At 32.5% G+C, this 13,547-nt stretch overlaps 1 protein-coding gene across 2 annotated transcripts in view; it reads right to left on the bottom strand.

Moving 5' to 3' along the window:
* The window catches only part of LOC118197869 (pyruvate kinase PKM-like), a 118,977-nt gene that overhangs the window by 38,377 nt on the left and 67,053 nt on the right, over positions 1 to 13,547 (bottom strand). Inside the window, exon 2 of one of the 2 annotated variants that reach the window (XM_085816773.1) lies at positions 10,046 to 10,182. In XM_085816773.1, coding sequence (XP_085672899.1) covers positions 10,046 to 10,181 — 136 coding nt within the window. In that variant the 5' untranslated portion in view covers position 10,182. Of the gene's footprint in view, positions 1 to 10,045; positions 10,188 to 13,547 lie in introns of both variants that reach the window. The other variant, XM_085816774.1, reaches the window with a different exon arrangement.

Raw genomic sequence — 13,547 nt, forward strand, 5'->3', positions numbered from 1 at the left:
GAAGAATGAATTAAAGTCTTGATTGCGCAAAACACATCTTTGAAGCTAAATGTATTCTAAGAAGTACAAAAAATTTAAAACAAGATTTTATCCCCCCCCCCAATCAGTCATTTAAATTATTCCAACAGTTCAGGAAAATAATAAACATTGCGAACATAAAAATTTACCCTTTTTTATATTCTTTAATAAAAGGAAATGTGTTCCTTCTTTTTATAAGAAAAGGAACCCATTTTCTTTTCTAAATTTTTTGAAAATCGCCAACGCTTAAAAAATGATAAACTGCGCCAAGGTATTAACCCGCCTTTAAAAAAAAAAAAGATTCACTACAACACTTAGGCAGTTCGCGTCCGTAGAATCCGTTACGGATCTGAAAATTCAATGCGCATGCGTAGTTAATGGTGGTGCGAATAACTTAAGCGGCTAATCGCACCGCTGATGCAAATAGCATCGGCCAGACACCCTGGATGTTGCTTGATTGGTGGATGATCCCCTGTATCAATTCTACGCTGTGTCAAACTAGTTCGCCCCACGTTAAAAGACGAGCAGGAAAAAACATCTCGAAATTCTTGAATGACATGTTCGGCAGCACTCCTCTTTTCATCGCTTAATTGTGCATTCTGCAATAACTCCGACGTAATGCTCACTGAAGACAGGGATTCTGGAGTTTACAGCTTCGTTTAACGGTGGTCATTGGAGTACATTCTGCAACCACTTCCCCTTTCCTAATGCTTTTCACTATATCATTGATGTTGGCAACTCTTACTAGGATAACTAACTTCGATAAGTCGACAAGTGCCGAGGCTACTAATACTCCACGCGGTGTTAAGAGTTCTTGGCATATTCCAATAAATCGTACTGGAAATTTCTGTTTACGGCTATGGATCGAGAAGGTAAAAATTCTGTTCTTTCTGGTACTGTGATATCGTCTTGAGCCATGATTTAATGGACAAACACAACTCCTTCATCATTAACTGTGAATAAGGTTTTGTCCTCAGAGGCAGAAAGCAGTTCATTATTTTTAAAGTCCAAGGAAAAATTGTATTTCCTTAGAAAGTCCAATCCGAGTATGCAAGGATCTGTAATACCTGCCATATATGCCGTTGTGATGATAGGCGGCACTTCCAAAAGTGATGTTAACGTTCAGTTTTCCATCAGTATCAGTTTTATCGCCGGACACACAAGGCCGCGTCCAATCAAGTTACCTTTCAATTGGAGCAAAATCGTTTCGAATGATGTCCCGTATCGATGGGTCCCAAGGAGGTTAGAATAGAAGGAGGGAAGGTTCAACTCAAACGGTGAAGCTTGGCGACCATCTTCCTGTTATCACCGTGACTTATGCAAGGAAATCCGTCATTGCAACATTTTTTTCTTTTCTTTTTGAAGCATGTCAGCTTGTATTGCATATGGATGCACAAATAGATTCTCGAAAAAAATTCCGGGCATTGTTTTTCACACGTAAGTATTAATTTTCTTTTTTATGTAATATGACAACTATGTCAAAAATATCACAATGTCATGTGATTTTCTTTCCAGATGTGAAAAAAAAAGGACTTAAAATAGGTTATTTAATGTAACTATAATCAAAATATATTAAATACATTTTAATGTTTCTGTTTATAGCTGGTATCTTCGTTCCTTAAGATACAATGCTATATGGTAGGATTTAAATTGTATAATTTGAACGTTTTAGTTAATTCGTTTTATAACTTTCATGAAAAGTAAGAAATCAATTGTTACTATTTTTATTAATTGTAAAGGTGTTAAATAAAGCAATGCTTTTCTTTATATATTAATTATTATTCATTTTTTTAAGTTAAGATAAACTGTTCTGTTGTTAAAAATTTTTTGCATAAACTTACAAATTTCTGGGCAGTATAGTGATAAAATTAAGTAAAATACTTACACATTAAGTAAAATACTTACACAATTGAACATGTGGAAAGATGTATCCAAAAACTTATATAGGTGTATTTCTGTAATTCAACTTAATTAAAGGCAGTTTCTTTGAGATTAATAAATATGAAATGCGCATAAACTGAAATCATTGAATTCACATAAATCTGTTTTATTTTATTAAGATTTATTTTCTAACCTAAGCAAATTCTTGAAATATGCAGAAACATCATTTTTTTAAAGGCTTTAATGTTATGCGCATGCATTTAGATTTCGAACTATTTCTTAATAATTTGCTGTACATAGTAAATTATGGATATTATCTTTATTACTTTAAAACAAAAATTCAACAATAGCGAAGGATTTCATTATAAATTTAACATATTTTTACTGGAAAATAAATGCACGGAACAGCTTAGAAACACGTACATGTCACTGCCGTAATGCAATGTTTTGAAGTCACAAACATGGACGCCGCTTGTTCGGCGGAGTTTCATTCCCCGATAGTGAAGGAAACTGCGAACCCTCCCTCCTTCTATTCTAACCTCCTTGATGGGTCCTGTATTGATGGTCATATTGCAAGGAACTCCACTTGATATGTCCCATGATGAAAGTCCATTACTGCCGCCATTTTACTGCAGAAATCTGAAGCGCTTTAAACTGGGACTTTTCATTATTTGGAAACCTCCGCTAAGCGAGATGGCTACTAATTAGTTTCCCTCCTTCTTACTAGGAGCGGTCTTAACTTCCGTAGCCTAGAGTACTCTGCAGTTCCTTCATATGTGCCCTTTAGCATCGCAGTTCCAGCACTTTAGGGCCTGATTCTTGTCAAAGCACTGACTTGTCTGGTTAAATTGTCTAGACGAGCAGTCTAGTTGATCCACTGGATGTTGAACTTGAGCGGCTCTGATTGGGTGGCGGGTCTCTACGAGTTGCCTCGAATTTCATGGCCAAAAATGCATCGCTTTTCAAACCTTTTATATCCGCTATTGGCCGAGCTTTTTATATTTCAAGACCCCAAATGCCGTCGATGAAGCACTGCAAGAACAGGATTTTTCTGATTTCTATCGGGCACTTCGAAAAGGCTAGATGAGCCAGCCTTTCGACATCTGTGACAAGTTCCCGGAGTGTTTCCGTGGCCGTCTGTTGACGTGATTTTAGTTGAAGCTTGCTATAATCTTTTAAATACCTTTCCCCAAGGCGCAGGTTTGAGCTTCGAAGTCTAGTTTCTGATTTTGGGGAAGAGTTTGAAGGATATCAACTACGTCTGCTCTCAGGGAAGCGGCGAGATGACAGGTCTTAGCTTCGGAATCATATTAAAACCCTCAGAATTGCTTTCTGCTGTCCCTATGCACATCTTTAATGTGTCAACCTCTTTAACGACGGCAGCAAAGACCCTATCATTAAGTTGTTGTTCGACGGCAGAAACTCTTCTTTCGATTCATTGCTCCAAAGCAGAAACTCTTTCTATTTGTTCTTTGACAGAAGAGGCTCTTTCTTCAATGTGTCCAACTTTATTTTCAACAGCGTCTATTCAGTCTTCTATAGCCTCAAATTTATTTTCTTATTATGCAGGCAATTTATCTTTTCCTTTCCTCTTGACGTGCTTCAAGCTTTTCTTGGACGGCTTTCATCTTTCTTCAACGGAATTCATCTCTTCTTTAAAGGAGCTGACTGCCCCTTTTATCTTTTCTTCGAATGCAGCAAAGATAGTCACGAGCTGTCTCAGTTGCTCATCAATCGCTCTTTTCCTTGGCATTCATTCCCATTTATGACACAAAAAAGTGTTTCGTTCGTGCGTACGTGTTCGTAATAGATTGAATGCACAGAGGTCTGATGATAGGTTAGTAAAGTTTATTTTTATCAAATGAAACACTTCAAAGTTATGGGATTTTCCACAGAAATTCTCGTACAGGTATTCACAGTATCGCAAAGTACAATCAGAAGTTACAGTTTAAACTTCAAAATAAGAACGTTAAACACAACGCAATACAAAGCGCATCTAAAAAGAAAGCTAACCCGGAAACATCGTCGTTCTCCCGCTGAACTAACAACTAACTAAACAACTGAGAGCAGACACTCTCACCGGCCTTATATAGTTTTCAACCGGCCGCCGAGATACTTCTAGTACTTTCCGCTTCTCAAAATTACTGGAAAGCAATAAGAGGGTCGAATTGCGGTTACAGGCTAATTTAGTCATCAATTCCATTTATTCAATTTCAGTACATGTTAGGATGATATTGGGACCGGACCAAAACTGTTGTCAGTTTCGCGATATCTCGCCAAATTACAATATATGCCTTAATATAGGCTTCATTTAAAAACAGTCATTATGAATTTCTTAACAATTTTAAATACTTTTTTGAAAATTCTTACTGAATTCTTACTTACCTTACCGCTAACCGACCGTAGACCATGATTATTTTTTAAGCTTACAACCGCGTGGGGTTTTTACCTGCAGTTGCAGGGCTCTTAGGCCACTGATGTTAATTACAAAATAAGCGCATAAACGTCGTCATATAGACGAGGAATGGAAGCTGTTCGAGCAAGGTAATAAAAAGAGAAAATCTCTAAGGTTGCAAGAGTAACAGGACATATAAAAAGTCATTGAAAAGTAAAACACCAGAGAGTTTTCGAGGGTGAATTTGTTGTTGGGACACTATAATAAAAGCAGTGTACCTGTTGAGATGAAAATGAACATCAGATTAAATAAACTAACTACAAACAGGCTCTTATTGCCGTCCTGGCTATATAGGATACAATGAGGCATGCTAATACAAGAAAATAAAATTTGCCGTAAACCATTAAAGAGCTAAAAATAGTTATGCTTAACATTTTGAGAAATTTAGAAAGATTTTTAGCGCTTTTTAAAAATTCTTCTTTTCAGCCATACGAAAGGAATGTCAAATGTCAGCTACTCGATAAAATTCGCTTGCAATTTAAAAGCGAATGGAACAGTTAGACTCATGGATATGCAGTTTTCTCAATAAAATAATCTCAGTTGTCTTTAAATAAAGCTTAGAAGAACAGCAATGAAGTCATGACACAAGAAAAAAATTGTTTCATCTCTGTGAGGTATTGTTTTACGATTACCTACAAACTCGAGAAATCAAATATCACTTTGCAAATGCACATTTTACTTTGCAAATATTTGGGTACACCTCACAACTGATAGAACTCCCTTAAAAAGAAAACGGAAATAAATCCAAATATCAGCGATAACTGTGTTTTCACTACGCAAGTAACTTAACAGCAAAAATAAATAACAGTGGATGAATGAAAAATAAATAAATAAAATGTGGCAAGCAACATGATCCCCATAAAATATTCTCCCCCCCCGGGGAATTATTCAGATAAATCAGCAAAAATTTAACTGAGTTACCTGAGTTACTATATAGGGTTACACTTGATGTGGCAAAGTAATTTTGGTCCTTTAACAGACTTATCGCTGTTTCTGAGATAAACGACAAAGACTTAAAAAGCATATAACAACCTTTTTATTTCAACAGAATTTGGAAGATAAGGGCACGTTCTGGTGTTACAAAATCTACAACTCCTCGTGAAGCAAATAAACAGAGCAATTAAAGTTAAATTAAACGCTTAACAGTACTTAAGCACTAGACAATTAAATACCTGGCGCCATATTTATTTAATTGTGTATTTAAAGTATCGGCAGCGAGACACCGCAAAGCCAAGTAATTACAACTGTTAGTGGAGCTTGCAGGAACTAACGTAGCGTGCACGCGATTGTCAGAAACTGTCTCAAAGCGAAAAACTTCAGTTTAAATACTCACAACTAATTTGCATTATGGTGAAGAATGCGGTAAGATGATTTAGTAAAGACTGAAATCATATCAGATAAAGATACCCTAAAACTATTAAATTTCATAATATGCCAAAAAGATTTCCTGTCGTTTAATTCTTAATTCTCTACTTTTGTTTATCTGATATCTAGTACGTTAGTTTCCACTACTGGTGTGATATTTCTTGTTTGATAGAAATTGTAGTAAGCTCGCCTAAAAGTTACCAGGAGCTGTTGCTCCAAAAAGTTCAACACGTTTTAAAAAAAAAATAATACATATGAAAATCAAACCATTAAACATGTAAAACATTAAAAAAACAGAATCAGATAAAAAAAAAAGTAAGCGGAAAATGGTAAATTAGCCTAACTCGACTTCCAATCTGGCTTTTCAAGGGAAATTTAATTTGTTTGAACGGCGAATCAAACTAACCCCATTAAGCGTTTCGCCGAAACAGACAATTGAAACTTTTTCGCTACAAAAAATTTTTTAATTTAGACGAAGTGTCTTGGAAAATTTTAATAGTCTCAATTCTCTGTTCCAATTTCCCGACGCGTCCGCACAAAATGACACATTAAGGTGTTAAAATATGTTAAAACTATTCCGAAACATCTTAAATCTAGACAAAAATCAAAATCAAAATAAAAATAAAAAAAAATAAATAGCGGTCTGCTATTAGTCCTAAATATACAAAAACATACGGGCTGGGCCTGCAAGCTTAAAGATTAACAAATTTATATATTTTAGAAATCTGTAATGAAAATCTGTAATTAAAATAAAAGAAAATTAAGATGATAACCTACAAAGTGGGTCTTGCTAAGACCAAGAAAAAGTTGTAACAACAAGACCAAGAAAAAGTTGTAACAAAAGTTGTAACAATTTCTTGTTTGATATATGTTTGATAACGCGTATATATATATATAACTAGCACTCGCATATTATTCCCTCCTCCTTTGTTGCATTTATAGGATTATTTGAAATTTATTAATTATGAATTTCAAAATTTCTGGTCTTTGTGAAATATTAGTTCTGAATTCCTTACTTTATGTCTTTTACATAATTTTCAGCAGCTTAAAGCGCGGAAATACTAGGCATATTTACATATGTTTTTAATTGTTTTGTAATTATTCCCTCCTAAGGTATTTTATTTTAGCGTCATCAAATGGCGATTTAGTGCTGGTTGAAAATATGTATTGATGTTTACAAGAACTATATTAGATTTCTATAAAAGATTTTTTAATTAAAAATATGAAAACGCAGAACGTAAAAAATTATTTCAAAAAGGTAATATTCATGATAAATGCAAGTTAAGCAAAAAAATTCTTACTCTTTTTGCAGCTAGAAGATGTTACATTGCCATTATTTCAAACACAACAACATCATGGCCATTTCTCCACTGTTTTTCCAGTGGTATGATTCTACGGCATTAAAAATAACGCACGGAATCTTTATCTGTTTTTAATATAACCCTTCATCCACTCAAAAAAGCGAATTTAACTCCAACAATCGGAAAGAAAACCAAGTATATATCTTTCCGAATATATATCTTTTCACCAAAGGTTTCCTCGAAACCTTTGGCGGAAAAATTAAAAAATATTATATTATTAAAAAAATAAAACTGCAGTTTTAATTTGTCATAGATCTAATTAGTTTCGGCTCTCATCAAATTTGAGTGCATTTCAGAGCAATAATTCTGTAAAGATTATGTATACGTAGTTGAAATTGTCTGTAGCTATGCAAATTAAATACATAACTACCTAAGTGCTGAAATAAAAATAAATAAATAAAAAAAAAAAAATTTGTAGGTAAAGGCAATTTTTATTTTGTGCTAATTATTGCAGTTACTTGGTAGGGCCAAGTCATAAATAATGGTTGGAAATCCTTTGTAAATGATTAAATTTCGAGATACCATATATGCTTCGCCAAAGATTCCTTTATTTTTATTTCAGCACTTAGGTAGTTATGTATTTAATTTGCATAGCTACAGACAATTTTAACTACGTATGCATAATCTTTACAGAATTATTGCTCTGAAATGCACTCAAATTTGATGAGAGCCGAAACTAATTAGATCTATGGCAAATTAAAACTGCAGTTTTATTTAAGAGACACGTATGAAAACTCAAGAGTACACGCGGAGGGCTTTTCTAAAACTCAGATTTTCTTTTGACTCTTGTAAAAATATATAGCTTTCACAAGAATACGAATTTCAAGAGGAAACAAAGTACACTGCGGAAAAAAAAAGGGGGGACAGTTCTATATACAGGTATTTTGTCACAAAATCGGATTTTTTCAGAAATGACAAGCCAATTTTTTTTTCTCATATTTCGATTATACGACTCAGATTATGCCAGACTGCCAGACTGTAAAAATCGCAAGAGTAGTTTTAAAAAAATTAGCTCTCAAAATTTTAGCTCCTCAATGCTAGTTTAATTTGATATATATATTTTTAATATCTTTTTTCTTAAACTTATTTCATATTTCGAAATTTAGGTTCAATTCCAAATAAAATTCGTCTATTTTTTTATATTTATTTTTTAAATTTGTAAATAATTTTTATAAATTTTTGGAAAAAAGTTTTGCCATTATCTTAATGTATTTCTAAGCATACCTGCAAAAAAATAAGTTTTTTTATTCAAATTTTCCTAAGATATACATAAATTTACATATCGGCGTGTTTTGAAATTTGGTGTATTTGTTATAAGTGATAATAACGAAAATGTGGTTTACGCACTTTGTTAAAATTATTTGAAAGTATGAACTATGACTTTTTTACCGCTCGTGGACAATGAAGAAAAAAGGAAGGGAAAATAGGTTGCTATAAATTAAGAAGTTCGGCCAAGTGAATTATTCTTGGCGCAAACTGAAAAAAATCCGTCAAGATAAATTTTTAAATTTCTCATAAATTTTTCATCAAAAATTACAAAATTTAATATTTAGTCATAATTTGAGACTTGGAATGGAAATATGGAAAACAATGGCATGTTATTTCAGAAAAAATCCGATTTTGTGTAAAAATACCTACGTTAGAACAAAGCTATATATAAATCTAATATATATCCTAAGTCGCGCTTTCGAAACATGAAAAACGCAATTTGAATTTCATCAATCGGCCCAAGTAGAACGCGAGATATAAAACTGTCTTTTTTTAATTATTATTTTGGGCAGTGTACGTTCTTGCTTAAAGCAACCACCGCGCTTAGTCGCTAAAAGTGGCAAGCTTAATCGCTCAGTACGTAACGTATAAATTTCAAATGTCGGTAGAAGGTTATTCGGTACCTCGTAATACTGCATTTAATAAAGAAAGAAACACTTCCATTGGGCTCCAAGAAATATCTTCAAATTTTGATTCTAAATTTCACAAACTCTTGCAGAGATTAATAAAGTGCTAATACCAAACTCACAGACAAGAGAGAATCGTATTTCAAAGGCTGTAACCTTTTTGTGCTTATTTGCAAAGCAATTATTCAACTTAACGAAATTTAGCTAAAGCTTGATATAAAGTAAATTAATATCTATGTTACTATGCTTTCCAAAGGATTTCAACACAGCATTTTCCATCTTCTTTTGCGATTATTGCTTGCAGAAACTGTAAAATTTATTCTTCTGTGTCTAGATATTAGATGGTAGTTTAAAATGCACCTGTGAATGGTAGTCTCCCAAAATGTCGGAAGTAAAAATATCTCAACCATAATGTTGTGTGGTCAGACCATCCAGGCAATAGCACAGGTATAAGGTTGTGATTTTAAAATGAGTTGTGGACAAAATATCGCGTAAGGTAAATGAAGTTTCGTCATATTGTCCTATGACATAAATTAATGGTTTCCAAAATGTAGTCTGAAGATAATTTTTGGTGGGTTGCAAAAATGCAACCCACCAAAATTTTGAAGTATTTTATTACCTTAGTTGAATTAATTTATTACAAATAACATAAAAATAAACTTTTTAAAAATAAAACTATAAAACATAATTTTGACACTAAATAGTTTCAACCACCGATTTAAATTGTAAAAATCCTTACCATTTTTCTAGCTTAGTGTAGAAGAAAAAGTTATTTAAATGACTGGAAGAAACGCGTAACGGTAATAATAGTCAGATAAATTGAAAACTTGAAAATATAAATATGCTATGGGGTATATTTTAACTATTATTCGAACATCAAGATACAAAGATGAGTTCTGTTTTACCAAACATAAATTAAGGTGACGATGCGATATTTTTGCTCGCGACATTTTAGCCGCGAAATTTTGATCTGTGATATTTAGATCCCAACCTTCCATGAATATCTTTATATGCCTGGATAAATTGTTTCTCAACAAGCGATACACATACAGAAAAATGGAATCTCTCACCTATTGTACAAATGATGCTTGTGAGTCTTGGGTAAATAGGGGGTGAGTCAATGTCCAAAGCGCCAAGATGATCCATCAAGCAATATTCTTCAGCAGCATGCAACTGATGAGCTGAGACCTTCTTCTGAGCAGCCATGCTATACTAGCAAAAATAAAAATATTAACAAAACTGTTGCAATAATAATGATTAATCGATTAAAACAATGTTTTCGAAATCTTGAAAACGATAATAGTAAACACATTAAAAAAAGCAAGCAATATTGATTGCTATTACATTAACAAATATATGGCGCAAAGTAAATACTGATACTTGAAAATCAAGAAGCGAACAAGTCTCGGGAGGCAATATAGTAATATAGTTGTACTGTGGTAGGTAAGAACTGGTTAAGTTTCCCAATAAACATATAAAAGATCTGAATCACATATTAACTTGAAATAATTTAGTTACTAAAAACAATGCAACAATTTATATGTCAAAAATCAATGCAAAACTTTTTTATACTACCAAATCTTGAAACATAACATACAGTGATAAAAATTTTAAAAACAAAGTTCGCAAAAATAATTAAACAAATAAAAAAGAAACAGTAGCTGATAAATTAATGAAATATTTTCCAGAAAATTTTGAGTGAAAGAATGAGACAATTACCAACAAATTTTCTACTTCCGACATGTTAAAAAACGTTTTTTGAAATATAAATTCCCAAATTCCAATTTAAATGCATTTAATTTCAATAAGAACTGCGGAAAATAAGAAAACTGCTGCTCCACGTTCAAAATTAGAATATACGGTTACGAGTACTTTGAAAAGAAATTAACGATTTTAACCGTTAAAGGATCCTAAACCTAATAAACAATAAAACTGTTAGAAAATGTAAAAGAAAAACGAGCAAATTTCCCACATCAACTGATATCGATATGTGTCAGTTACGAACATGCTACAATCACGGCCATTATAACACATGACAGGTAAAAAAATTGCGGAGAAACAAAAACGCGATTCTTTCAAGCACGTGTTAAAGTAAATTATCCTATTTTTATCATTATCAAAAGTTTCCCATTCTTATCGCTATCTACTATCTGCATAACAATGACATTCAAGGAATGAAATAAAAAAAAATAAAATAAAAAATAAATAAATAAATAAATAAAAAATAAAAAAAAAAATCTATTAAAAAAAAATCTTAAATGTTTCAGATTTTAAATTACGTCCAAAGGGGCGTTTTTTTAACGTTTTCAGTGTTACCTTTACTTATTAAATATCATGTTCTTTGCACTTAAACCATAAAATTCAGTTCAAGAGCAATATCGCAAAATAATGTTCAATTAAGCATATCTTTAGAATTTCCGATATACACAGTCTCGCGAGCTGGAGATATAAAAGTTTTTTTTTTTTTTTTTTTATATATAGCGTTGCCATTTCTCGCTTTTAAAGCATTGAGTTTGTAAATCAAAAATTCGTTAAAGTTTTACAAAATATAAAATCTATAATAAAACAAATTCCAAATTTGGGACTTCAGATGCTCATATTCGCAGTAGGATTTCGTCATTCAAAATTCGATGGCTCTATGTACCATTGTTTTATCACAATGCGAGAAATAGACAATCATTTATGCAGATTTTTCATTATTTAATTTCTTCAAATATAATGCAGGACTAACATTTTGTGGCAACAGTTTGAAAAGTGAACCGACGTTTATGAGTCCGACGCAAAATCGCAAAACGAAAACAATAGTTCTTCCTTAGTAGTGAGAATATTAAGGCTACCTAACTAACTCAAACAAACTGAAAACGAGCCATTCAACTTGACGAAACTATTGAACTGAAGGACACTAATGTTTTTTGCAAAATAATGATGTTTAGCTATATATTTAATATATAGCTAATTTTGAAAATATGAAACCTCATATACAAGCTTTGTGCATTCTAGGTAAAGAAATGGGCTCCAATTATTTAACCATATTGAAGTAATCTAGCTATCATACAAAAAGTTTTAAAAAAAGGTTTTGGAACTAAAAAAAGTGATTTTCGGATATTTAATATTGATAGAAAGCCAAATCTCCAAGCTTAATTTTGAGATCCAAATTTAACGTTCCCAGTACTTTGCCTAAATTGTCCCTCTTTTCCTCCCCCCCCCCTTTAAAAAAGAAAAAGATGACTGAATTTAATCTTTCTGTGCAAGGAAAACGTTGGAGGAGAACACTATATACCAAACTTCAAACGGTTTTCAGAAAAAACTCTGAACAGTGTTCTAGTTTTGAGAAAAGGAGCGCAGACACGTTACTTCCTTGCATAAGTCTATTTTAAAAAGTAACATTCCATCCTCAGTAGAAGTTTAGATGATGCTCTGAAGTCATATTATGGCATCTAGTCAAATAAAAATATATTTTCCAAATTTGAATTAAAAGGATGTATAAGACATCATTTAGAAATAATTTACACTTTGCTCACATTTCTTAGCCTGTTACAATAGGAGTTAATAGATATGGGATCGAAATTTACTCTGCCTCCTCAAAATTTGTCTGCAGTGATAAATCAGAGCTTTGCATGAAACGACAAATGGAATTTCCTTCATTATAATACACACCCTTAAATATTTTGATCCCATTCACAACAACTTAAATAGCCGAATCTTGATTCTCGACTACTCTATATATTAAAAGCAAGGACAGATCTTGTTTATCTTTCAGTACCATCAGAACATCTACACTACCATTAGAAATTTGCTGTAATATATCTACAATATCATTAGAAAATTAATCTCACAATATTAAGTACGAAAACAGAATACAAATTTATTCTGTGTAATACTCGGACACATCCATCATATTAGACGAATACTAAACGTAAAGGTTGATTTATTTTATAAATCTCATATTTTCTTTAATTAATTTCAAAATTTATTTTTGCCTTTTCTCTGTATATTATTATGCATATAAAATAAATATAAACGTTAAATAAAATTGTAATTTTTTCCCCAGTATTAGAAAATTTTTACATGTAATATATTTAATCTGAAAAATTACAGGCTGTGTTTAAAAATTACAGGCTGTGTTGCAGAGAGGTCGAAAACTATTGTTACTGCTCCATCGGCTTCAGCTCAAAAACAAATGTTATCGATTCAATGGTTTTACAACCAGGTTTAAAAATTACTGGCATCTACACTGATATGCTTGATGGCAAATATTTCTTTGTCAGAAGTGATCGAAGTGCAATCACAGTTCAGTTTTCAGTAAATTAATGACTAACCAGTGAACCGTCAAGCAAGTAATTTTGCACAGCAAAACACACAAGGCGTACCGCTTACAACTTAAATGCCTTATGATTCAACTTAACAGCCAATCAAACAAGCTAAGTTCAGAAACTGCAGTTATTTTATGATCCGGTCTCATCTACTTAGAAATACAAAAGTGAGGCTTTCCATGAAAACTCTATACAAAAAGAGAGTGTAGCCGCCAGGTATTTAACCTAAACAAAGTAGTAATCGACTTCAGTCACTCGG

The sequence above is a fragment of the Stegodyphus dumicola genome, chromosome 5, assembly GCF_044657685.1.
Source record: "Stegodyphus dumicola isolate Sdum_Otavi_A_Nest chromosome 5, ASM4465768v1".
NCBI classification, from domain to species: domain Eukaryota; kingdom Metazoa; phylum Arthropoda; class Arachnida; order Araneae; family Eresidae; genus Stegodyphus; species Stegodyphus dumicola.